This window comes from Diplotaxodon limnothrissa, linkage group LG20, assembly GCF_057381915.1.
Source record: "Diplotaxodon limnothrissa isolate DT_005_m linkage group LG20, D_limnothrissa_male_GT1.1, whole genome shotgun sequence".
In the NCBI taxonomy this organism is placed as follows: Eukaryota; Metazoa; Chordata; class Actinopteri; order Cichliformes; family Cichlidae; genus Diplotaxodon; species Diplotaxodon limnothrissa.
In genome coordinates, this window is record NC_140615.1 from 9,128,563 (window position 1) to 9,155,619 (window position 27,057).

General features: G+C 39.3%; 3 protein-coding genes across 6 annotated transcripts; 2 read left to right on the plus strand and 1 right to left on the minus strand.

Moving 5' to 3' along the window:
• Positions 1 to 1,253: 1,253 nt before the first annotated feature.
• Positions 1,254 to 11,071, minus strand: chdh (choline dehydrogenase). 4 transcript variants are annotated; one of them, XM_085345021.1, is made up of 10 exons: positions 11,033 to 11,071; positions 9,267 to 9,712; positions 8,683 to 8,913; positions 7,585 to 7,751; positions 6,938 to 7,089; positions 6,685 to 6,814; positions 6,397 to 6,531; positions 5,653 to 5,795; positions 3,815 to 3,917; positions 1,254 to 3,582 (listed from the first exon to the last, which is right to left on the minus strand). In XM_085345021.1, the coding sequence occupies exons 2-10, from the start codon at positions 9,701 to 9,703 to the stop codon at positions 3,164 to 3,166; spliced, it is 1,917 nt and encodes a 638-aa protein (XP_085201147.1). In that variant the 5' UTR covers positions 9,704 to 9,712; positions 11,033 to 11,071; the 3' UTR covers positions 1,254 to 3,163. The 4 variants fall into 4 exon arrangements, with proteins under 4 accessions (XP_085201147.1, XP_085201149.1, XP_085201146.1 ...); XM_085345023.1 differs by lacking the exon at positions 11,033 to 11,071 and adding an exon at positions 10,816 to 11,005; XM_085345020.1 differs by lacking the exon at positions 11,033 to 11,071 and adding an exon at positions 10,704 to 10,779.
• Positions 11,072 to 11,191: 120 nt separating this feature from the next.
• Positions 11,192 to 16,152, plus strand: il17rb (interleukin 17 receptor B). The gene is given in 11 exon segments (XM_085345001.1): positions 11,192 to 11,254; positions 11,361 to 11,385; positions 13,151 to 13,267; positions 13,592 to 13,698; positions 13,821 to 13,956; positions 14,096 to 14,131; positions 14,455 to 14,538; positions 15,269 to 15,534; positions 15,666 to 15,674; positions 15,735 to 16,120; positions 16,122 to 16,152. Coding segments are annotated over 11 exon segments (1,260 nt in total).
• Positions 16,153 to 22,384: 6,232 nt separating this feature from the next.
• actr8 (actin related protein 8) lies at positions 22,385 to 26,960 on the plus strand. The gene is made up of 13 exons (XM_085344840.1): positions 22,385 to 22,569; positions 23,624 to 23,794; positions 23,904 to 24,014; positions 24,244 to 24,348; positions 24,464 to 24,637; positions 24,858 to 24,951; positions 25,032 to 25,164; positions 25,389 to 25,542; positions 25,704 to 25,799; positions 25,873 to 26,013; positions 26,109 to 26,418; positions 26,526 to 26,689; positions 26,817 to 26,960. Exons 1-13 carry the CDS (start codon positions 22,435 to 22,437, stop codon positions 26,958 to 26,960), a joined length of 1,932 nt encoding a protein of 643 aa, XP_085200966.1. The 5' UTR covers positions 22,385 to 22,434.
• Positions 26,961 to 27,057: the final 97 nt, after the last annotated feature.

A 27,057-nucleotide genomic window follows, 5' to 3' on the forward strand; every position in this document is an offset into this window, starting at 1 on the left:
TAAAACCAAAACAAGGGAATGCTTGGTTACATTGTAACCCTGGTTCTCTGAGTGTAGAGACTCTCTCCACTCAACTACATATTTCATTTATGAGTTGGAGAGATAGTCTGGACAGAATAGAGAACACTCGTCCATACTCAGATGCGTCAAATGTTTTTTGTTACCAAAATTACCGAGGTTTATTTATTTATCTATTGTGACTAAAAGTTGACTAAAGGGTCTAAATCCGGTGCCAGTGTTTGCTATTGGACATTCTGATGATGTAGATATACAGATGTACAGATGTATAAGCAGGATACAAGCTGCTATCTGGACTATCGTTCAGATGGACTGCAAATGCACTCTTTCCTCTTCACTCTAGAAGAGCCTCATACAGGTTTAAGTGGCCAATACAGCTGATAAATGAGACATATGCATTTTTTTAACTGCAAGTAAATTGTTTTTAATGTAGACTTTGAAAAAAATCTTATTACCTCTGTAACTCTCCGGGCCTGTTGGTTAACATGTCAGGGAAACTCTGGTAACGCTGCATTTGCACAAAAGTAGTAATCGGAAACATTTATGTGTGATTTTTTTTTCTTTATTGGCAGCGATCGTCATTGGTTGTCCAAAAGTCCATAGTAATGAATGATGAACCACCAAATCTTTAGTAAAAAACAGTGTTTGTACCCAACATTACAAAGATTAAAGAGAAGTACCAGATTCAACACTGGTCTGATTTCCAAGAAGCCATAAAAAGTCTGAGGTAAACATGCTGGCTTCTATGTGAGACTTTTGTTTTTTATTGAAAACCACCCAACTCCACTCCCCAAGGCATTCAGCTATGCTTTGAATCACTTACGACAGCTTCTTGACCGGAAGCCACCTGCTTAGGAATATAATCTGTCAAAAGTGCACGACTCCAGACAGTTCAGATTTACCCTGTGTCTCACATGCGAGAAACTTGAAACAACAACAGTCACGTGGAGATTATTACTAGTGCAACTACCCAAATGATTTATCATATGAGATAAAATGACAAGGACTGCAAAGCTTTGTTGTGCAACGCAGCTTTACTTTTTTGTACTGTTCCACTGCTTTACAGATGTCTATAAAGTGACAATGATGTATAAAATCTGTACAGCATTTGTAAAAAGTACGCGATTAACTTGAAGATCTCTGCTTTCTATCCAGTTGTATGAAAATTTAAAAAAAGCAAACAAGAATAGCTCTATCTCTACTTTGTAGCATGAGTACTAGTACCTTATAAGTTTTGTACCAATAAAAAGAGAAGCCCTTTTTTGCATACTTGAAGTTTTGCCTGGAATGACAATGAACCTGCTGATTTTTTGTAACGAACACTGAATAAAGACACAAGAACAAGGTCAGGAGGCTTTGTTTAGTGTCAGCACAGAAAAACAACAGAAAGCCTTTGACGGTGTTCACAGTAAGTTTCCCTTCATAATGACAGATGATTTAAACATTCACATCATGTTAGACAATACTGCATTATAATGTAAACCATAAATTCTTTATGATATAGTGCAAAGCTTAATAAGACATACTTATAATTTATGTTAGTGCTTTCATTATAGCTGCTAATACACACTGATTATTCGCTCAAAGTCTAAAATCTCAGCACCGGTGTGTGTCAGTTCAAACTGGACCAAACTCAAACACACTGTAGCCATGTGCAACATATACATGAATTAATACAAATCAAATGTAATCGTGATCTCATAGGCAACAATGATATTACAGTTACATTAAAAACATAGTTTTAAAAAATTCACAACACAATCAGAAAAAAGCTGCTTATAAAAAGTGACACTGAAGATTTTTAGTTTCAAAGTTCTTAGTGCGCGTAAACATAGTGTTAAAACATTTTGCATTAATTACTGTTTATACTAAACAGCTTTCAGGCTGACAGCGGTGCAAAAGCTGTGAGTTATGTAGCTCGAGGATGCAAATTTGGCACATAGCATAAATCAAACAAATCAACTGAGGTGAGTTTTACAGATGCATTGACAGCATTTAGGAGGTCTGTTCCTTTAACTGTCTGTTAAATCTAGAGACGCATGCATTGGTAGTGTAATCGCTACAAGTCTGATTATAATAATTTCTTTTCCAAGCTTGAATCAGGGTTTGGTCCAGTTTATATTACCACTTCACTTAAGTCTTTTTGGTAAACAATGTATGATCCTTCCCCACAGTTGTCACTAAACAAGTCTGTTTAGTGACAAGTCTGTTTAGATGTACAAAAAAAAAAAAAAAGTTGGTTTCTTCCATCCTGCCTATTCAATGCTCTGTTGTCACGCAAACAGAGTAACAAAACCAAATGTTTTCTGCAGATGTTGATGGTAAAGCTGTAGCTATAGAAACTGCTATAAAAACTGGCTAAATTGTGGGAAACCTAAAGTGAAAGCGAATCACTTTATTGCCTTCATGTTAATGTGAAATGAGTGCGGGGGGACTAAAAAAACAAAACAAAGATTTTATCTGTTGAACCTGCAAGTTTTCAGGAAGGAAGAGGATTGTCACAGCGAAAGGCTGCCAACCTCTGATCTGGTCTGAGCAGACAGGAGCGAGCTGCTGAGGCCAGTTATTCTACAGTCTACAGTTTGCTCCAGCTGCTGACTGCAGCTCTCAACCACATTAGATGACGGCTGATAAGACAATTGTTTTCTGAAAAGCAGTGCCGTGGAAACAGATTTTCATCAGAAGCTCATATCCTTGAAATATTCAAGTTTCTTTAGTTTTTTAAAGCTGTTTTGCAATTTTTTAATGTGATGCTGGACACTAGTTTGTAATCTTGGGTAATTACTTCATGTTTAAGACATACATTTCACAGCATTTTTACTGAAATTCATGATGAGGCAGGCTGGTAAATTGTTTGCTAAGCGAGAAGCCACATATTAGACACATTTCCTGTCATATCCACAGTGATTTTGCTGTACTGTTCCACCCCAATGGCAGCGTGAGACAGATGTGAAGTGTTTATGGTCCTAAATATGTGTGTTAGGCCAGGAATGTTCCCATGGTAATAATTCACAATATCAGCTCAGAGTTAAATTGATAAGCTCCTAATCGAACATACAGCTTGTGATTTACTGCTATTTTTGCCTAATAACTGACTCTATTGAGGGATTTTTCTAACTCACAGATAAGCTGTACACCTCTCTCTTTATCTCTGTGTGTCAAGTGTTGGAGGCTGGTACACAGGAACCCCCGATTCAACGAGTGCAGGGCGACCTCTGATAATATCAGCAGTCTTCTCTGCCATCATGATGGTTGGAGCATTCAGGTTTCCACTGACAATGCTGGGCATGATCGAGGCGTCGATCACACGAAGCTTCTCCAGGCCCAGAACGCGTGCGTTTGAGTCAACCACCGCCATCGGGTCAGAGGGTGAGCCCATCTTGCATGTGCAGGATGGATGGTAGGCAGTGTCTGCCTTTTGGCGGACAAAAGCATCAATGTCTGCGTCGGATTGGACCTGAGGACCAGGCAGGGCTTCAGGACCACGAAAGGGGTCAAAGGCCTTCTGGGCGAAAATCTCTCTGGAGAGTTTGACACACTGCCTGAACTCCCACACGTCAATATCTGAGAGGAGGAGAGGGAATCAAAACCAGGAAAAGCTTATATAAGAACGTGCCAGAGCAACTTTGTTGTAACTCAAAAGTCTGCAAGCTGCTGAGGTAAAAGTTGATGCAGAGGGACTTCAATACTGCAACAATAACTACAAACATGTCAAAATACTGTCATTGTTCAAAAATAGATTTTATAGATTTTTTTTAAGGGGGAAATTTAAAGGAAATATCAAATACATCCAGACCTGTGGTGAGATAGTTTGGCTGAATGATTGGGTGGTCCAGGGGGTTGGTGCTCTTCAGCTTCAGCCAGCCTGTACTGGTGCTCCTCATTGGTCCAACATGAACCTACAACAGCATGAGTAAAACTGTCACTGCTAACCGAGCTAACTAAAACAGCACAGCTGAATTTCATTAATCCTAGTTTGTAAACCCAAGCTTTTTACATGATAAAGGCTTTTTAGCTTTTTAAGTTATTTTGTCCAAGAGAAAACCTCAAAACACTAAATTCTAGGGATGTTCCTTATTTCTTACTCGAATAACTGTGGAAAAAACGTAGACTAACCAACTAGTCTAAAACTAAGGAACACTCAAATATTAAGTTTAAATTGACAAACGTTTGGTGGAAAATGTCAAAAACAAATAAGAGAGGCGTCTAAATCATTTATGACATTCTTAAATAGCGAATCAAGCTGTGTGGCACCTCGCATTGTGCATTATCAACACTACACGTTACACTCCAGACAGTGAAGGAGAAAAACACCTAAACTAAACCGATGTTATATATGATATGAAAACATGTAACTATAACAGATGTTTATGTATAACTAAAATACGACAAGTTAACATCTGGAAAATGAATAAATTGTGACTGTAAAGTTTGGCACGTTGCTCTTTGAAAATTCATGACACCTACTAAAGTAAAAGTTCTAAAAATTTAAAATAATAAAAACAATAAATCATCCGCCCATTTTCTTCTGCTTATCTGAAGTCGGGTGAGCGGGACAGCAGCAGGGAAGCCCAAACCTCCCTCTCGCCACCTCCTCCTCCGGGGGAAACATCAAGTCTTTCCCAGGCCAGCCTATAAACGTAATATCTCCAGGATGCCCTGGAGTGCACCAGGGCCTTCTCCCGGAAGGACATGCATGGTTGGAACACCTTACCCAGGAGGTGACGGCCTTGGCCATCTATTTTCGATATGGAGGAGTCGTGGCTCTACTCTGAACCACTCTCAATTGACTGAACTGCTCACCCTGTCACTAAGGCAGAACTCATCTTTCAGAGAAAGCTCATCAGTGTTAACAAAAATATGAAGCGTAGATTAACAGATTTATGGCATTTCTCAATGACGAAGCGCCATCTCGTGCCAGATGGCTACATAACATTTAGTACACAATAATTTACCGGCATTGGGCATGAATTAAAATTTGAACAGAGTGAACAACTTAAGTCTGGTACCGACTAGTAACTAGTACTAGTAGTAGTAGACTTGTAGCTGTGCACATCCCTAGTAAAAACACCATCATAAGTGCTCATTTTTGATGTGGAAAAACTGAGGCCACTGTCATCTTTCAAATGAGGAAAAAAACTGATGCAACTTGAGATGTGGGCCTTTTCTAGGGAGCAGGTTTAGCTAACACATCTGAGTTCATAAACCCTGAGATGAGCTGAAATTCCAATTCTAATTTACAGATGTATGACACTATTAATTAAAGTAAAAAGAAATAAACGGCTGCGCCTTTTGCACCGTTTAAGTAGAAGACAAAGAAAAAGAAAGAGCGAGTGATTTCGTTTCAGGTGTACTTCTCTGGAAAAGAGGCTATAAATAAGGGTGAAAGGTTCCCCGCATAGAATTTCCTGGAAAACTCATGGGGCTGTTTTTTTTTTTTCCATGGAACATATGCACGCCTGTAAATACTCCTCTGCAAGACTGGGCATATTCTATGTGCTGCAATTCATGCTTTGGGCTGTTTACTTGACTTCTTGTTTCTACACATGTTTATAGAAGGCTTCAAAAAACATAAGCATGCCCACTGCACCAGCATTAAGAAGTCACGGTTTTGCAAAAACAAGCTTTACTCACCTGGTAAGCCTCTATTTTGGGGGTGACTCGTCCGTGGTCAATGACTTGTGAGGGCAGAAAGTGAAATTGGATGTCGGGGTGTGCTACTTTGGGACGACTACGAATAAATCCCCCGCTTTCCATGTGGGCTGTTGCTCCATAACCTTGTGGGAGATTGATGTGGTTAGTGAAATGATTGTACTCTTTATTAGACAGGCATGTCTATTTACAAGAAATGCCACTGGGGTGATGTGATTGATGAGCTTTTTTTCTGGTAGTGAAAGTTCTTTCGACTATCTTAGCTGACTTTCTCCAACAACCAGGAACCAGACTGTAAATGTAATTTACCAGGATCACCAATAAAACACCTCATGTCACATTTCCTATGCGTCACCATTATTAAAACTGTGAGAGATTCTTCTATATACTGTGTCAATGCCAGCTGTAGTTTAGAAAGGCAGTGCTGCAGGCTGATACATTCCTTACACGCTGTGTACCCAGTGAAAATAGTTTAATATTTAACATCTGCACAATAATTGTGTATAATCATTAATATAGCTGAAACCTGAATGAAAGTTAAAGGGTTTATATTAACTCTCTGGTTTCTTTTCAATTATATTTTCTGATGAACAAGCATTTTAGATGAGTGAAATGGCAGTTTGGAGACATCTTCATCTAAAAGTGATGCAAGGACAGAAACTCTCGCTAATTCTATAAAACATTTGGGAAATTGTCCCGTTATAAATGTGCAGGTGACTCGGTTACCAGTAAACATGGTGAGCCACTCGAGGCCTATCTTGACCATGTGGAAAGGTTTCTGGGCTTTGTACAGGGTGATGGGCTGAGTACACTGCTGCTGGACATACAGCTCCAAGTGATCCTGCAGGTTATTACCGACACCTGAGAGAGGAGGAAGGCAAAGTGGTCTGACAGTAAGCACCGAAGAGATGATCGTCTGAAGTCACACAAGCATCAGTTGGAAAACTTTCTAATTTTTGTAGTTCTGTAAGTTAGAAGTAGGCTACAAGGACGTTCTTCACATACGCAACACACCTGGTAAGTGTTGAATCACAGGGATGCCGAGCTGTTTCAAGTCATCTGCATTTCCAATCCCAGATAGCATGAGAAGCTGAGGGGAATTGATGGCTCCTCCGCTGACTATCACTTCTTTTTCTGCAAACACCTGAACAGACAATAGAAAAATCGCTGTAAAGGGCCAAATTCAGGATATAAAACATAATTCAGTGTTTCAATTAATTTCATTTTATGATCCATTAGTTAATCTTCTAACATCTATCCTCCTTGCCTTTTTCTTTTGTCCATTTTGAATGTATTCCACCCCCACAGCACGGTTGCCATCAAACAGGATTTTAGTGGTCAGACATCGCACCTCCGCCTTCAGATTGGGTCGACCCAGGGCTGGTCTCAGGTAAGCACTGGCAGTGCTCCACCTCTTCCCTTGATAGATTTAGACAGTGAAAGTATGTAAAGATTAGATCAAGAATTAAACAGTACTGAAACGTATTTGACCAGTAACATGGTTTCTCTTCTGCGGCCTCAGGAATTATTCCATATGACGTACGACAGTAAATACTTTCTTAATGGGCCTAAGTTTCAGATTTTTTTAGAGTTGGTTAAGTAGTTCTATGAACACACAGTGACATGTGCTCAGAGGTTGAAAAACACATTGTGGTCAACGACAAACACACATTTTTCATCCAAGAAATTAAGCCCTTCCTTTTTTAAAGGCCACACATCTGAAAGCATATTGATTTGCTCTCCTGACATTTAGACTGTAGTATTGATATTTTAACCTTTGGAGCTAAATCAGACTGAGATCAGACGTCTAATTCTGCCACTCGAAAACATTTCACCAGAAAAGGTTTGTGGCACTTTACCTGTAACTAACCCTATTAATTATCTATCAATTCTGTAGCATTTAGCATTTAGAACCTTTATAAATGGTCATGTCCATCCAGCCCACGCCTTCCTGTTGGTATCCATTCATGTCATCAGTGAATGGATATCCTGCCTGTCGCCCCGCCTCAATAAAAGCCTTATGAAGGGGATGGTTGGTTTTCCCTCTGGACACCTGAAGAGGTCCGCTGCCGCCTCGGTATCTACAATATACAGCAAAAACATAAAGATAACATTAAAAAAAGAGAGACAGAGAGAGCTGTTTCAATTGTTTTCATAGGAAGTAATGTAGTGTAGGCATGCAAACAATATTAATAATTCTCTTTTCTTTACTGTTGGATATGCAATCCAATAACTGAGAAGGTTTTCCATAATTGCTACACTTAAATTTAAGTGTTCTTCTATGTTTCTGTACCATATTATCAAACACAGTGATTATACTACTTCCTTTACAGGTCATTTCAACATTTCAGTTTTACTCTAACAGCCATCGTCATCATTCAGATCTAGACAACAAAGGTTCTCAGTTAAGCATGCCAAAGTCCTTCCTCCACAAAGTCATCCTGTAAATACTTGGGTAAAGTCTTTGTAGTCTCCCGGTGTTTGTTTTTGGTACATTTCCTGTGGTTTTCACCTTGTCACTGTGGTTGTACTGAACAGTTTCCAACGAATTTCTTCTCATAAGCAGTCTCATCAATCTCATTCAGAGTTCGCTGACATTTATTTCATTGTTTGCTATTTATGAAATGACACGTTATATTGTATCAAATATATCCCACAGTGCCTCAAATTTCTGTTTGCACATAATAGTTTTAAACTGTAAAGTGCTTTTGAGCTGTGACCTTTTTTGACTGATGTATTTCCTGGTTTCTCACATTCTTAGAAATTAGAGACAGCCAGTCTAGATATGCGTGATGCTCGGTGTAGGTGCGTTCTGCAAAAGAATTCAATGCAGTGCTGTGCATTTATGCACAAGGAAAAAACTGTCTTGTTACATATTTGAGATTTTAAAGCCTAGGTGAGCGGGACAGAGAAAACAGCACTGCCACGCAAGTGAAAAATGCTGTGATCATACATAAAAAGATACTGGAAAAGCAGTGGTAAAAATGCCCAGTATATATTTGTATTAGTTACCTGTTTTCTCCCAGCTCATGACACTGAGCTTTCCTAAAATAAGGCAGACAATGCTCATAATCCCAGCCATCTGCGCCCTCTCTTTGCCAGCGGTTATAATCTTCAGCGTGCCCGCGGATGTACACCATTGCATTGAGTGAAGAGGACCCTCCCCAGACGCGGCCCCTCGGCCAGTACATTACCCGATTGTCCATGTTGGCTTGAGGTAAAGTGTGGTAGAACCAGTTATACCTGAGCAAAAATGAAATGAGATAGCAACAAGTCAGACTATTATAAGTTAATAACAGTTTATACAATGTTATTATTACTGGTATCAGAATGCTGGGCTATTAATGTTAGGCCAATACTGTACTGTTTTTGCACGTGTAAAAGCGATGTAATATTGTAATGCCATTTCATTGTTCACATTTAAACAACTGAGATGTAGGTTAAAGGTCAAAGGTCTGCTTGCTACACACTGAGCTAATTTAGAAACCCTTTAGCGTGTAATATTAAATGTCATACAGTAAGGCAAATGTCTGTTCTTATAAATCTGAACAAAAACATTTAATGACTCGAATAACAAAACAGATCAATCAAAGTACTTGTCATCGCAGAGGTTGTAGATCAGGGCAGCTGGCATGTGGATTTTCCATGAGAGTCGCAAGCTGCCTAACCACCTGTCCTTAGGGCCAGCCTCGAGCAGCAGCGCAGACTCCTGGGCGTCTTCTGTGAGGCGGTTAGCGAGGACGCAACCAGCGGACCCCGCTCCAATAATGACATAACTGTAAGATGGTTTTTTCTGATCGGCTGTAGGTGACGATGCAGAGCTCCACTGAGAAGATGAGACAGTGAAGCATCTGTAATGGCTGGAGAAGGATGAGCTGGGGGAAGAGGGGGGACCCATCTTTCTGGTCTTGGGGACAAAGCGGCATTGGGGCACACTGGTAAAGAAGCACCTGCAGTCCCTTATAAATCTTCCCTGTCTCCAAGTCACAGCCCTTTGGGCTCCAGTTAGGCTCCGTGTGGTCAAACACAACATCCTGTTTTCCTTATTCAAACACATATTTGAAAACAAATCAGAAGGGGGTGAGCTTGGAAATGTCTAAAACTGAAACTCTGATGAAAAGAATGAAATTTGTAGTATGTGTCTGCATTTCTGCACAACTCTCTTAAATATTGTGATTCTATATAAGAGAGAGGCTGTAAGGTGATATAGCAATGAGCATGATGTCCACATCACATCACTTCATTCTGTCAGCAAGGAAGACTCGATGTCCACTACAAGGGACTGAAGATAAAAATAAATAAATAACTATTCTGTTATTCAGCAGGTAACATGTTTCTTTCATCCACAGCACAAGTTAACTAAAGGCCGAAGGATAAAATATCTGTCTCTCTCTATTGGCCTTGAAAAGACTAAATACTTATTCATCTAATATGACTTATGCCACTCCTTTTCTTTGAAATGCCCAACTGATAGTTGTGAAACTGACAGCAGTTAAATTAATAACTAGGGACAACTAGACACTCAGTACATAGGTTAACTTGACTTGCATCAAGTGCAGCATGTTAAAAGTTAAACTCTAATTCTCTGTCACATCAGAAGTCCTGTGTTTCTACAGCAGTAAGGCCTTCTGCTGCCTGACTTTGTTATTCAGTCTGATAAAAGTCATAAAAAAACGAATTTTGTTCACAGGAAAAGCACAACTGTTGTTTGTGGCTGAGCGCACATGAATTTAGTTCAACAGACCTGGAATTGCACCGTGTGTTTCTGGTGAATGTGTGGTCTGAGGACTGTTCCGTGTTGTTTCTCGAGAAAACAATGTGCAGTTTTCCCAATCGGACCGAGGCAGAGAGTGATATCTAGGTCACGGCAGTCATATCAGTAAACCAAGAGTCACAAATGTCAGCAAGTATTGACTAACAAAGTAACCGCTGTCTAGCAGTCTCTACGCCTTTGCTAATGTCCAAACTCTACTTTTAAGTCATTCTGATTGAAACTTTGAGATGAAAACTCAGTTTCGCAACCGCTAACTTACCAGCATCTAAGTCCATACATCTAGTTACATTAGTTGATACATTTCTGCTTTAATATAATTCATTTTTTTAAAAAAATAGCGTCGAAATGTTACATTTAAATGATTTAGAGACCTGGCGATGGTCGTAGCGGGGCTGCTTATAATCTCTATGGTTGTTTAGGTCTACCGCTAACGAGTGGTCAGAGCTCACAGTCGTCGTCTGGACCTTAAACAGCACACAAGGACACGGAAAATACTCAGTATAACTTCACACATGCGACACTTAATTGGACCTGATCCGGTGCTGGAATAGTTTAATGAGAAAAGAGGACGTGAAGCAGCAGACCTACCTCTCAACAGGCAACAAGTAAAACGGTCAGCGCGGTGGGCGGGGCTTATATATAAATAACGGAATTCAGAGCGTCAGCACTACAGTGCTCCTGTAGGTAGTTAAACAGTTACTCGGCTTTATGATCGTTTATTTCTGTAACTTTTACTGGTGTTTTATTATGTGGGGAGTCACGCTGTTTTCTCTGTTTTGTGTCGCCGCCCAGGTGACATCACATAACATTGTAAGTGACCTACATTTTTTTAAGTAATCCTTTATTATTTAGTATTTATTTATTTTAATTCAAACTTCAAAGGGATCTTACATTTATTTGTGCTGTTGCTTTTCAGGAGGTGAAATGTGAAGAATATCATGGTAAGCCTATTTCATGTTTATTAGCGCTAGATGGAAACTATAATCTGCCAATATGTTATGTTTAAACTATTTCAGGTCGACTATGAGCACCTTTGTGTTCCAAAGTAATCTGGTTCTTGCCAGGTTCTAAAATGTGTTAAATACTCCCTCAGATGAACAGCAACGCGTAGAATATAAAGATCTTTGTCAAGATATAGAGTACAGTGAAATTCGGTTTGGCTGTCTCTTAAGATTAAAAACAATATATAAATAGAATTAATAAAAAATAAGTAAGTAAAGATACAAAATAGCCTGGCTGCACCAGCAGAGGCGAAAAACAACAGCACTGTACATCATTTTACAATTAAAATGCCCTCAGCCCAGACTGTGTTTGTATCTGAGTATTTCTGTGCCATGTTTACAGTCAAGTGTGTAGAGAGGTGGAAGCCACTGCTCCAGGACATAAACTCTTCCCGAGTCTGTTACTTCTTGTTTTTATTCTTCTGAACCGTTTGACAGATGGCAGCTGTGCAAACCCAGAATATTCTGGATGTGTACTCTTGTAGAAGTTCAGTAGCTTGAGATATTACACAGTGTCATTATTTAGTTAACAAAAACTACGGTAAGATGCAGATGGAGTGTGTGAAAGCACACCTCAAGACTTAATTACTTTGGCACTCGTAGACTGCAGACTATGACTTCATCAATCTCTCACGCTGTGGAGGATCATTGTTGAGAAATTTTGTTATGCTCTTTGTGAAGGCATTGCTTCATTTCATTGAGGTTTGTGGGGCTTGATGAAACTTCCACTCCTAAAAGATGTTAACTGTCTTTCCACGTGTGAATAATATTCCTCACTCTAGATTGATTATATGTTAACAGCCTTATATCTCATCCCAGACTGATGGTCATCAGAATGTCCTTTGTCTCCTTGGAGGTGTATTAGCCTTCAGATTTGTAACAAATTTCTCTGAGTATTGCATGGTTTGACTGTTTGATGAATCTGCTGGGGTATTTATTAACTGCAAGTTGGGGCATGTAGAATCTGAAATGTAGCTCCAGGGCTGTTTGCGGTTTCTGTGAACATTGCAGATTGCAACTTTTGTATTAACACACACCTGTACTTCCCAGACCAGCAAACTCACAAAACTTTGTGATCATTAGCAAATCGGGTGGATTTGATTAGCAGAAACTGGCTGCTGCTTTTCACTTTTAATCCCTTTGGAAGCAGTAAGGGTGTTTTTCACACACTGCTTTTGCTTTTTGATATGTTTTTGTTAAATAAGTATGTCATGTGTTGTTCATGTGAGGTTGTATTATTTTAAGATCTATTAACAGCCAGCAGATTATTTTTAATATTTGCTGATATGTTAATACGTTATAATTTAAAGAGGGTGAACTTTCTTTTTTCCAATTGACTCTAAAGCTACTAGTGGTCATATTTTTACTACTTTTCTACACTTAAAAAAAAAAAAAAAATTCATCACTGACAGACACATGAAAGGAAAATCACAATAACAAATGCATATGAAGTGTTTCAGAATTTAAGATTAAAAAAATGCATTACATATTTTGTGAGTTATCAAATATGGGAATAGCCATGCTTATTTGAGATCTTCAGATTTCATTATACTCTGTTTGTTTTTATCTTTTTTGCAACAAAAACTGTTACAGAAGCTGCAAAATATATTTCAGCTGCCAAATCAACACTGACCATCTCTTTAAATATCCGAAAACACAATCCGTCTGCGGGGACAGTGAGCACCGCTGTTGTTTCTCATTTCAGATTTTCCCCCAGGACACGAGACCTTGGTTCCATCTCTAGTGGCAGGCTTGAAATTGAAGATGGTGCCAGTAGGCGAAAGAGTCATGCTCAACATAAGCTGGGCGATCAGCATTGATGGTTGGAGACCACATTTTGTGTGTTTTTTATATAGCACTTGGGACTGCTGATGTTATGACAGATTTAATGTTGCCATTTACTAAACAATCATACATCTGCAGAGTAGACAGTAGGTCTTTGTTGCACATGTTTTATTTGCTGATGGTGGTGAAACATTAAGGACATTGAGATGATATCCAGCAAAAGATGTTGAAGATTTTTCCTTTTCTTTCATGCATTTTATACAGTGTGTACTTAGTGTGTCAGGATCCTTGTCATGGACACTCACTGGTTAATATCTAAAGGCAGACTAATTTATTTCAGTCTGTTATTTTCTCTCTGCAGCTAGTACTAAATATTTGACAGCCACTCGCATCAGAACTGAAAGACAAGACTACCATTGTAATTACAACCCATCTTTGGCCAGTGCAAGCTTGGATCAATTAGAAAAGGTATCAGTCTTAACCTTAGTAGTACTGATCATATCTTTTGGTCCTATTTCCTACATAGGGAAAAAGGTCTGTGATGCTGTTAATTGTTTTTTCCCCTTTTTTCTTTTTGTTCTGAAACCTAGATATGGTTTCATTATGCTGTAAATCCCACCTATGGCTACAATGAAATACAAGTTGCAAATCTCCCTTTCCCTCCACTGGTAGATGGCAATTTAGTTTATGTGACGGAATGTATTTATATTCCTAAAACACCAAAAAGTAAGTGTTTTTTTTTTTTCTTTTTTCTTTTTTTCAAAATAATTTTTTGTAAAACCTATTACAGCCAAAACTTTTGACGGGCACAATATACTTAGGAGATATAAATGGTAAAACTATTAACATTTTCTCTGTTTTATAGCAACGGTTACACCAACTTCTCCTTATGTAACTACAGGTGAGCAATACTGTTCAGTATAGTTCAGCTAATAATTTCAGTGAGTCTGCAAAGATAAGTACATATAGAAAATCCCAGTCTCCCAGTACTGCAAGGGAATATATCAAACCACATGCATGAAGTGCACTGTATGATTTTAAATACTTACTACACCAATTTACAATGCATGTGATGACTAATCTATCTTTTCTAATTATTTACTCCAGTTAAGGTCACTACTGGGCTAACTACTCCAGGTACGAGTCACAATTTCCTAAAGCACCTGTACTGAATCAATAAAATCTGAATAAATGTGTTTCCTCTGTATATGCCCGCTTTTGCAGCTCCGAGAGTAATCGTCAGATTTGCCATCATCTTTACCGGAGGAGTGGTCATCCTCATTATCCTGAGTTCATTCTGCATAATGTGTAAATATAAACATTTTGGGGTTTTTTTTTTGGAATATGCACCTGAATTATTAATGATGAATAGGAAAAATATATGCTCAACAAAACGCACGTTTACTTTGTGTGTGCACAACGTGATTTACTTGAATGCTGAATTGTATTTAGCAAAAAGGCTCCCTGCTACAGGATGACCTTACCTGCAAGCCTTTTGAGCTATGTTTGGAGTCACTTTGAAATAAATGCTTTAAACATCTTACCTTAAAATGCTTTCCAAAGCACAGAAACTCTGCTTCACCATCCTAGATTTAAAAGTTGTATTCAAGAAGTAGTCAAAGCTGGGGATTCCCCTTCTAGACACAGTATAATCAGAATCAGAATCAGAATCAGAATACTTTATTGATCCCTGGGGGAAATTATTTTTTGTTACAGTGCTCCATTTTAAACCAACATTAAGACAAGACAGACAATACACTAACTAAGAATAGTACAATATATACATATATATACATACATACATACATAAGTCACTCATAAATAAATAGTTGGAAAAGAAACATGTGTAGTTGTAGCAGCAAACAGTGTGTTAAGTGGATGCGTTGTACAGGGAGATGGCCACAGGCAGGAATGATTTCCTGTGTCGTTCAGTGGTGCTTTTCGGTAATCTCAGTCTCTCACTGAACGTAACGTTTAACACTGCTGGCTGGTGCTGAAGCTGACTAACTCTCCTTTCCATTGTTTTCTTATTACCCAGATAAAAATAGGACTGTTAAAGCTGGCAAATTACTGGACTACCAGAACATTCCTGTGGTGCCTCCTCATGTGCTTTTGGTGTACCCTGCTGTAAATTCAGCATTCCAGCGTGCTGTTGTGGCACTTGCAGAGTTCCTGCAGTTGCATGGCGGCTGCAAGGTTGCAATTGACATTTGGCAGCAAGAAAAGATTGCACAGAAGGGGCCGATGCGCTGGCTGGCTGAGGAAGCTAAGTCTGCAAACCAAGTCCTTATTGTCAGTCCACAGGTACAGTCTATATGAAATCATCATTCTTAGTCATTGTCATATTTATTGATATGTGTTCAATATCACACGATTACCTGGACTCTTGCATCTTTAAGTCAAGAAACAAAATAAGGATGTGATAGAACTTATAGGTGCAGTATGTCTAAATGTCTAAATATACTACTGTGTTGTATTAAAATCATTTCTCGCTCTCTTCAAAGCCCAGCCACTGTCCTCCTGACCCCAGCATGTCAGAATCCTCCATCCCAGCTGCAGCTCATGACCTTTACCCTCTGATTCTTAACATGGTGGCAAGCAACGCAAAGAACCCCAGTGAGCTGTCCAAGTTCTGGGTGGTGCAGCTGGGTGAGCAGAAGGACAAGAGTTCTTGTATGTTGCCCCTGGAACTGAGGGTCTGCAAAACTTTTTGTCTGATGAAGGATTTGAAAAAACTTTACAAGGGTCTTCACACTTGCGAGCAGATTGACAAGAAGATAATAAGTCTGATTTGTAAACGGGGTGTTTCCTACAGTGAGAACAGCACATTGACATTGAGGGAAAGTGTAGAAACACTAAGGGGGCATCAGGTTAACATTTCCAAAGAAGTCACCATTAAATTCTGTGATCACCACAATTTGAATATTAGTCATGATAATGTTTTGACTGCTTGATCAAGATGGGTCTGAACAGGTGCTGATGATTTTACTAATGATACTGTTTGCAGAATGTCTTCATGTGTTTGTTTGTGTAAATATGATGAAAGCATATATTTGGAACTGCACCTAAATGTTTAATACGCACAAAGAAAGAAAGAGAAAACAGATAATTCTCTATCAAAGAGTAAAGTAGGCCATCTGTGTCCACTGCACCACTGGCTTTCTACAGTGCAGTCCTGAGATCCAGGCACATTTAGTCCCCACTCTGGTCTCGCCTCAGGTGACCTCAGTAGGTCACATGATAGGGTGGGCCAAGGTCTCATAGTGGTTTCACCTTTAAATCCCCAGTGATGGCGACCCAAACCTGGGACTCTCCACGTTTTGTTTTTAGAACTAACTAAGCCTCTTGGATGAGAAGTTAAACGTCTTCACAAACTCAAAGAAGTCAACTTGCCTTCTTTTTTCAAGCTCCTAAGAATATCCTAACCTGGATGTCCAGGAATGTATATATTTATATGTATCTCAATTAAAGAGAAGCACTAGTATGGACCATTATGCATGCTCCTGGATAAGCTGCCCATTCATCCATGGTCGCATGGAGGCTGGAGCTCGCTAGATAAGCTGTATGTTTCCTTAATCTAGTGTGTTTTATTCAAATAAAAATTGAAAGCAGATGAGTGGCTGTGGACTGTTGTCTTCCGGTTAAAAGGATTCTGGGCTCAAACTCAACCCTGTCAAACAAGGTTTTTTTTTTGTTATGAGCACATTGCATAGATGGTATCCTGAAAATTGTTTGCAGATGTGTGTTTTTGTCTCTCTACAAATTCTAGCCATGTGATATGCAGTTCTCCATATGTACATTAGTGGGAGATATGTACTTTACTAGGCAGTGGTCTATCTACTGGCCCTCCATCCAAAAACATAAGCAACAGCAGAATATACAACATTATGCAGATAAAGTGCATCCATAAGTGCACAGGCCAAGTCATTTGGTGGTTAAAATAGCCATTTCCCATATGGAAAAGATAAATATAAATCTTATAAAGTTTGTATCTGTCTTGTATGAAACTTGTATGAAAAGCATACAAGAGTGAAAACACATATAAGATCCCTTGAAAAATTATATAATGAAACTTGTATGTTTTGGATACTAAAAAAATATATGAAAGTAATGAGAAAGTGGCCACTTTCATGAGTAAATCATGTAAGCCTTATATGATTTATATATGATTTACTCATGAAAGTGGCCACTTTCACGAGTAAATCATATATGTTTTTACTATTTCTTTTCCATATGGGTTATGATAGACACATTTTTCATTTTCTGGAAATAAATTAATTAACTGTTACTACTAGCCCAAGTGCCCCTTAGTAGCAAATGAACACAGTTTATAAAGCACAGAGTACCAAGGTATTGCTGCTGACAGAGACAGTAGGAGACTTCACATCCCTAATGGAGCCCTGCCTGACTCTAACACTGTTTATAAATGTAACGGGGCTGGGTGCTGGTTCTAGCTGCTAGCACGTTACCTTCAACATGTCATCTGATCAGGCCCATTTCACTGCAGTATACCTTCATATTTTATCATACATCAGTGCTGAACATTTAAGAGTGAATGTAATTGTGCAAGCACAAACACAAACACAGTGTGTGAATGTGTGTGTGAATGGGTGGATGACAGGTTGTGTAAAGCGCTTTGGGGTCCTTAGGGACTAGAAAAGCGCTATACAAATACAGGCCATTTACCATTTACTTCTGAAAAATGTTTCACAAAATTCTGTGCAAACAGCAAGATTGAAAAATTCAGGTGGCCAACCTGTCTCTCGCTAACAGACCAGAGGACTCCTTACATTGCATCACATGGTTAATTTGCTTTGCTGTTTTCCCAACAGAAAAACGACCAAAAGACTCAGGCTGAGGAAAGACTAATAGAGAAACTAATCCAATAACTAAAAGGGAAAGGAAATGCAGTGAGGAAATAGAATTGTAAAGGAGTAGGAAAAAAATCTGTGTTCTAATATTAGCTTTTAACACATATTTTTTAAATTGCATTTTAAAAATATTTAGATTTTTTTAATTTTTATTTTTAATTACTGTATTTAGAATAAAATACTTGTAGAGTTACTGCTATAGCAGAAACATCACACCTATATCCATGGCACTCTCTATGAACTTGATCTTGTCAATTTTGAAACCTTTGTTTACATTCTTGACAACAAATGATGAAATTCCAGTGTTGTGACCATAAATATTGTTTTGTCATGGTGGACATATTCCATCTTGGTGTTACACAATCATGAAGTGTATCTACAAATGTTTTTTGTAATCTCAAAGATGCATACTCTTTGCAAGGAAATATCAAAACCGTGTTGTGGGGACTGAGGACAGGAGGGAGCAGTGAGGTACAAATAACTGGACTCTTGTCCTGCTTCATTCCCCTGACTCTGCTCTGCTGGTATCTTAATTGCAGTCTAATCTCCTAATAGTTTCTTTCTCAATCTCTGTACTCTAATAAATCACGTTCACTTCTTTCAAATGATCGCCCCATGCGTGATATATATGCAGTATTTGCTTTTATTTATTACTGGACTCCTGAGTTCTGTCTATCATTAATTATGTTCAGCTTCTTAGTTTGTTTGCTATTTAATTTCTCTCCTTCGTGTATGCCTTTGTATTTATTTATAGCTGCCTGTAATTATTGATTACATTTGATCTTACCAGTGATAACGTCATGTCCAATTTACATTCTTTAGCCTTCCCCTATTTTAAGCAGCTGTTGAGCCATTGTCGTGATGCTTTATTCTGAAAATCTATGGGTGGAACTAGCTCCATGCTTGCAAGTAAAACAAACATAAGCTCATCCTACAGTGACAGAGTAAGTACAATGTCCGTTGTAATTATAGTCAGTAAGGACGCAAACGTCTTTCACTTTTCAGGGGATTAAAGTGAAGACAGTGCTGTGAGTACGCTCGTATGAGCTTCATTTAACAGATTTTGAATGATGCCTTTGTGTCCGTCGTTCTGCACAGCTCCTTATTCACTAATGCTTCAGGTACTGTGGGCTCCATACATTTATTGTAAATAAACGCAACTGTGTTTTTCTTTCATTTTCTCTAACGGCTTTCTCCATTCTTTTAAGGACCAACGAGGGCACTACATTTAACGTCTTGTCAGCTGCTGATTTATGGCCTAGAAGCAGTAAACATGGGCAAGCGAGTGACTTTGACAAGGGACAAATTGTGATGGCTAGACGACTGGGTCAGAGCATCTCCAAAACTGCAGCTCTTGTGGGGTGTTCCCGGTCTGCAGTGATCAGTATCTATCAAAAGTGGTCCAAGGAGGGAACAGTGGTGAACCATCGACAGGGGCGACTGAGGCTGATTGATGCATGTGGGCAGCAAAGGCTGGCCCATGTGGTGCAATCCAACACACGAGCTACTGTAGTTCAGATTGCTGAAAAATGTAATGCTGGTTCTGATAGAAAGGTGTCAGAATACACAGTGCATCGCAGTTTGTTGCGTATGGGACTCTGATGCTTTGAGCAATGTTCTGCTGGGAAGCCTTGGGTCCTGCCATCCATTTGGTGTTACTTTGCCACGTACCCCCTACCTGAGCATTGTTGCAGACCATTTAGACCTTTTCATGGAACCAGTATGCCGTGATGGCTGTGGCCTCCTTCAGCAGGATACTATGCCCTAGCACAAAAATGGTTCTGTGAGACATGCACTGCAAACAAGTCCAATCCATGGAGACTTCACCTTGCAACTTACAGGACTTAAAGAATCTGTTACTAACACATTGGTGTCAGATAACACAGCACACCTTCAGGGGGTCTAGTGGAGTCCATGCCTCAATGGGTGAGGTGTGTTTTGGCAGTACAAGGGGGACTCAACTTAGACAAATGGTCATAATTTTATGACAAATCAAAGCTTACTGGAAAGGACAGACAGACTCTAGACCCGAGTACACTGCCTGTAAGAGAAGCTCAGAGCTGAACAGACACCTCTCTCACACAGTGTCTGTAAAGGTATCTTTACAGATATTGGTATCTTTCGAGGAGCAGCCAATCAGAAAGCAGATCTAGAAACTGATTCCCCAAAGTTTGTGCCAAGGTACAATAAAGAAGAAGCTGAACCCCAAATCTGAATGTGAAAAAGATCACTACTCCCAAAGGTTTCATGACAGGAATAAAGAACCTGAACCTCATACTAGTTAAAAGGAATTACCTCATCTAATGGTACATTTCAACAATTTTTTTTATATGTCCAGATTGGTTCAATAGTAATACTCACAGTAATGATTTAATTCCTTCATTCCTATCCCAAGACATTTTTTATGAGTTCAAAAACCAACATGGAACTTGTGGAAATTATTAGAAAATAAACACTTGTTCTTCTGCATTAATGTGTCTGTATAAAATCCTCCACTAACCTTCTGAAATATTCCACAAGATGTTGAGCTTCTTCACAGAGCTGATGGTGGTCACTGGAGACTATTCTATTTTCTGAACCATTTATTCAATTCATGGTCGCGGTACTGAAGAAATATATTTTATTATCGGAGTATTAAAGGTTTTTTAGGGAAGTGCTGTTTATTTAGGGCTTATGCTATTTAGCTCAGACGCAGTTACTTATCTTACTATGTATCTCCCACCCTCTAGAGCAGGGTTGTTAAACTCATGTTACCACGTGGGCCACAAACAACCCACTTTGACCAACAGTAGGTCTGACCAGTGAAACTCCCCTTTCTGACAATGCAAAAGACTCTACCTGCACATTTATTCCCTGAGATATCTTATTAGGAGAAAAAGAATTGTAGTTTGAACAGTACATCTAAGGTTTTCCACATAATAAAGAAATGCAGCTGTAGGAAAGAATTTCTGGTAGCTCATTCTCCAGACTGCCCTGTAATTATAGGAAAGGTTTTTGAATTCACAGAAAATTCTCTTTAAAACAACAAACAAACCAAAACATTTAGTCTCATTGTGAAAAGAAAATTCTATAGTAAACAGTGAAAACGGGAACCTTTCTGTCTTTTAATTGTTTATTTATTACTTAATTACTTTGCTGAAGTCTGGATGGTGATGGGGGAGGTCCTTATTAGTAGGAAAATGTTATTTGTGGCCCCCAGCTCTTATGTTTGACTACCCATTTTTAGGATTAGGGGTATCGGCTCTAAAAAACCTCTGGTGACTTCTGATAAGTAACAACTTCTGTGAACTCAGGCACTAAATACTCTATGCTTTACATCAAGAGAAGTGCAGGATCTGGCTTGCCTAGAGATTTATTGTTTAACCAGTTTTGCTAATAGGATTTTCAGTTACCCAGGTTCAATAACACTGTTTTAATCAAATGGTCAAACAGGAAAACTAATAGATTTCTCTTAAATAAAAATAATCAATGCAAAGTACCTTAATTACTGAACATGGATTTGTTTTGTTTACTGTCACATCACTACTAGAGGCTCCATACTAACCCAGGAAAATAATATATATAAACTGACCACATCATGTGAAAATATTATATAAAAATCCCATGTCTGATATTGCCTTTACATGTTAGACAGGCATCTTCCTTATCTGTTTTTAAATCACGTCTTAAAAAATATCTATTTACCTTGGCTTTCAGCAGGACTTGATGTCTCTTAATATGTTTCTTATTAATTATATTATGTTTAATTTTAAGATATTCGATATGTAATTTAAACTGTTTTCTCTTTGTTTTATATTTGTAGCACTTCGGCCAACATTGCTGGATGTATAGTGCGTTATAAATAAAGATGCTATGCTATGCTATGTTGAAATGTTTTTTCTATCACCGGCGCAGGGTGATGGAGCTATAGCTCCTTTTTGTTTCTTCTTCTTCTAAAAGTTTAAATAAAGTTTATGAAGAAAGAAATCGCCACGTCTTGTAAAACGATCTAAAACAACACCCTGTACCATCGGAAAAACTATTATCGCCAGTCATTAACGCTTCACACCACAAACAATGGAATATTATGTCTTCTAAAAAATATAAAAACGAAAATAAAATGTATTAAAAATGTACGAACGAACAAACAAAAATGCGGAGACGCGCAGAGAAATCTTTGGACAAATAGAAATCGAAATGTTGCACCACGTGACCAAACACGGAAGTAAACTTTTCATTCAGAGGGAAGGCAACGGTGTTAGCTTGTGCTTCAACTTTGAACCATCTCGCTGGGACTAGAAGACCGTGACTTTGTCATTTCTAAGTATTTAGTGGATTAAGTGGAAAGGAGACCATGACCCAGGCGGAGAAAGAGCAGGATAACGGGAAGGACAAAGAAAAGGAGCGAGAGAGGGAGAAAGAGAAGGAGCAGCAGCGCGGGGTGAAAAGACCCATCGCTCCTCCGGCGATACCAGAGCCTCCTCAAGAGGTGAGACGGAAAATGAAGTACCCAGCTGTTGTATACATGAACTATAGCCGTATATATGCCAGAAATCTATAATGTAGCATTTGTATTTTTCATGAACATTTTGTTCTCACTTGACACATGCTAAACTATTGTGATGGTGCGTTTACTATCGTATTAGTACACTGTTTTAGTAGTACACCGTTGCTAAATGGGTCTATAACCTGCTACATGTGGCAACAAGGTTTAAAGCTCAGAGTTGTTGAGTTAAAGCTGATATTGAAATATTTTAGCTCTTAATTGTTGACCTCTTTTTGTTTTTCCCAACACGGATGAAAACACGTGTTAACCCTTCTGATTTAAGCCCCTCTTTAAAGTTTCAGGAGCTTAGATGTGGTAGATGTGGAAACTAGGTTTAACAGTCAGTATCTTTGTTTGGGGTTAAGACTAGCTGCAAGGATGACGGGGTTTGGGCTCTTTTTAAAGGCTTAAACCTAATGATACAGCATGTAGTGTTTTCGTTTTTGTGCTGGCATTAATGCACGTCTAACATTATGCCAACAGCTCCAGTGTGGTGTGGAAGATATAGACCAGGGGTGTCAAACTCAAATACACAGTGGGCCAAAATTCAAAATGGAACAAAGTCGCGGGCTAACATTAATATTTATTGGAAAAAAAAAATCTTCCTCCAGATGTAAGAATGAATCTTTTCTTATGGACTCAAACAAGTTTAGCTGAAAAACTGAATATGGAACAAGCAAAGCTTAATACTAAACGATATATATATTAGCTGTATAATACCAGTAGGCCAGCTCTAATAGTAATTTGGTATGGCTTCGCCGGCCAAATGTAATTAGGCTGTGGGCCAAATTTGGCCCGCGGGCCAGAGTTTGACACCTATGATATAGACTATCCTGCACATAGCTCTGACCTCACCAGAGCCCTTGGATGGAAACAGATCCATGCAACCAGTTTCCAAAAACTAGTGGCCAGTCTTTCCATAAGAGTAGAGGCTGCGCAGGTGTCCACAGTTGCTCTTTTGTTGGGTGAAACTTGAAATTTCTATTCTTTTTCACAGCAAATACAGAGCAATTTTGTAGTTGTCATCCACACTGGATCGAGGACGCTCCGTATTGGCCGAGCAACGGACACCCTTCCAGTGACGGTCCCACATGTAATAGCACGCAGGCACAAGCAAAGTGGCCAGCCCTGCTATGAAGATGCATGGCTGTTGAGAGAAGGTCTAAATGTATGTGACTCAAAACCAGGTGCACCCATAATACAACTTCACTGTTGTCAAATTAAATGGTGTCATTTTTAAGTGTTTATCCTTATTGTTTTGTCTTAATATCCAACAGAAACCAGAAAGCAACGAGCAGAGGCAGAATGGCCTTAAAATGGTTGATCAGGCTATATGGTCCAAGAAGATGTCAAACGGAGTGCGGAGGACTCCTGTGTCTGCTGATCAGGTATGGTTATAAAAGAGAAATTAGGGAAGAAAGCAACACAATGCAGTGTGATTCTCTTCTATCTTATACAATAAAGAAATAAAGACCTTAAGGTCCTATAGCAACTTAGTAAGGTTTGAATAGCTGATATACAATATAGAAAATAACTCTTTTCATTAATTGATTATGATGTTAATCCATAAAAGTATTTTCTTATAGCAGTGGTTCAGTTTTGTATGTTTGTTTTTAGGCCAGAGCGTATAACTGTCAGATCCGTCCTGCGGTGCTAGACAGCAGCTCCAGAGTGAAGTGGACAAACACAACCCACCATCCTCCTTATTTGGTTGGAGAGGAGGTCGGTGAATGTATTAGAGCAAACTCGTAACTTCTGTGAAATATGACTTGTTAAGCCATTTTCATTACCTAAAGCCTTGATTAATTTTTACCCCCCCATTTCTGCTATTGCACAGGCTCTTTATGTGAATCCAACAGACTGTTACAACATCCACTGGCCTGTAGTCAGAGGTCAGCTCAATGTGCATGCTGGTCCTGGAGGCTCACTGACTGCTGTCCTGGCTGACCTCGAGACAATTTGGAGTCATGTGATTCAGAAGCATCTGGAGATCCCTCTCAAAGATTTAAAGGTAGGAGAAAACTTCTCAGTTCTATAGCAGGATGCAGTAGTCTTGATAAATCCCTCATTTCTTTATATTAGTATAAAAAATAAGACTATCTATCTAGCTGTCTAGCTAGCTAGCTGCTTCTGTAATAGAGGCTTTCTACAGGCTTTGTGTTCCATAAACTTTCAAACAGATGATCATCCACATTAATCATCAGTTGCTCATTTCGCATTATTTCTTTTAGTATTACAGATGTATCCTGTTGGTCCCTGACATCTACAACAGACTGCACATCAAAGAGGTTGTGAACATGCTGCTGCTCAATATAGGGTTCTCAGGTATTACACAATCTTCACACGTAACTAAGTGGAAATTTCTTTGTTTCCATCAACTTACTTCCTGGTCTTTTTGTGTGTAGCTATCATTGTGCACCAGGAGTCGGTGTGTGCTACTTTTGGCAGTGGGTTGAGTAGCGCTTGTGTCGTGGATGTAGGCGACCAGAAGACCAGTATCTGTTGTGTGGAGGACGGAGTGTCACATCGAAACTCCAGGTGGGGCTCAAAACTCACGTTTATGTTTGATTAAATGAAATACATTTAATATTAAACATTATTTCATATGAAATATATTTAATTATTTGACCCGGTTGTCACAGACAACAAACACAGAACAGTGAATATTTAATTTTAAAACTCATGTTAGTTTCACTTCCTGCTTTTATTGCATTATTTAGCAAATGTCTTACATGGTATCTTGTATTTGTGGGACTTTGCAGGTTGTGTTTAGCATACGGTGGCTCAGATGTGACCCGCACTTTCTTCTGGCTCCTGCAGAGGGCAGGATTTCCCTACAGAGATTGTCAACTGTCTAACAGACTAGACTGTCAGCTCCTGCAGCATCTGAAAGAGACCTTCTGCCATCTAGATCAAGTGTGTGTTAGTCAGGGTGGGAGGGAGGGTGTTAGTGTCTGTGCATTACAATGATTTGTTAGCATCTTTGAGTATTTAGCCATACTCACTTCTAAATAATCGATGGAGCAATTTTAAGTACATATTAACTACAAAATCTTTTTTCTGTTTTCTCTTAACAGGACATATCAGGGCTACAAGATCATGAATTTCAGACACGTTTTCCAGAGGCCCCGGCTCTTCTGTACCAGGTTCGACTTGGGGATGAGAAACTACAGGTAATTATATCAGAAGGTAAAGACGATGCTGTTTTGATACTGGTGCTGAACTACTTTTCTGTCTTCTTTGTAGGCACCCATGGGCCTTTTTTACCCGACGACGTTTGGGATTGTAGGTCAGAAGATGTCATCGCTTCAGTTCCGTTCCCAAGGCGACTCAGAGGACCCTCATGATGAACACTACCTCCTTGCTACACAGAGCAAACAGGACCAGGTAAAACACACACACACATACAGGTTTCAGAGACTGAAACCAATGAAACCAAATGGTTCTCAGCTATTTTTTTACTTAATTATTTTCTCCAATAGTCCTCCAAATCAGCTGCAGACAGGAAAGCTATTTCCAGACCAAGTGGATGTTTGGAAGGGGAGATGAGCAATCAGGGAGGGACTGGGGACCTGTCAGATCTACCCAGGAGCTGTGGGAGTGGTGGAGGAGGAGGAGGGATGCAGGGGGAAACAGAGCTTGGGGCTGCCCATGGAGAGTCCCTGATGGGAGCAGGAGAGGTGGAAGAGCCTGTGTCTGCCCATCTGTCCAGGAAGACGGCCATCATGAGCCAATTTGAGAGCAAAGCATTGGGATTAGATAAGGCAGTCCTGCATAGCATCGACTGCTGTGGTAAGTGATGAAGTTAATTTTTGTTTTTATATTCAAAGATCTAGCGATGAGAATAAAAACTTCCATGGAATATCCTGTTTGAGCCTCTGTACTCATTTCATTTACAGCATCAGATGAAACCAAACGAAAGATGTACAGCTCCATCCTGGTTGTGGGAGGGGGGCTCATGTTTCATGGAGTTCAGGAATTCCTTCTTCACCGCATCATCAACAAGATGCCACCGTCCTTCAGAAGGCTGGTAGACAATGTGGAAGTTGTCACACGTCCAAAGGTACCCCAAAATTACCTTAGTATATCTCAGAAAAGGTCACAGACCTGCATCTGTCTTCAAAAGACAGATAACTTTATACTGCAGACTGATCCTGTAATGTATTTTATATGACACGTATGTGCTCTAGGACATGGATCCTCGGCTGATCTCATGGAAAGGTGGAGCAGTGCTGGCATGTTTGGACACCACGCAAGAAATGTGGATCCACCAGAGGGAATGGCACCGCTTTGGTGTCCGAATGCTCCGTGAAAGAGCTGCCTTTGTGTGGTGAAAACAGGCTCTTCTTACTTGAAATGGTGACTCAAACTGTCCCACTGTTCAGTGGACTGCAGAAGGATGAAATTGGCAAACTGTCGAGCACATTTCTG

What these genes read in the sequence shown, in the direction of transcription:
- actr8 (XM_085344840.1), top strand. Translation starts at nt 22,435, where the DNA reads ATGACCCAGGCGGAGAAAGAGCAGGATAACGGGAAGGACAAAGAAAAG. An exon ending in TCCCTCTCAAAGATTTAAAG is followed by an intron (nt 24,638 to 24,857) that starts GTAGGAGAAAAC and finishes TATTTCTTTTAG; the next exon opens with TATTACAGATGTATCCTGTT. An exon ending in GTGTCACATCGAAACTCCAG is followed by an intron (nt 25,165 to 25,388) that starts GTGGGGCTCAAA and finishes GGGACTTTGCAG; the next exon opens with GTTGTGTTTAGCATACGGTG.
- chdh (XM_085345020.1), bottom strand. An exon ending in AAAATGGACAAAAGAAAAAG is followed by an intron (nt 6,815 to 6,937) that starts GCAAGGAGGATA and finishes TTGTCTGTTCAG; the next exon opens with GTGTTTGCAGAAAAAGAAGT. An exon ending in GTGGCTCACCATGTTTACTG is followed by an intron (nt 5,796 to 6,396) that starts GTAACCGAGTCA and finishes ATCTCCCACAAG; the next exon opens with GTTATGGAGCAACAGCCCAC.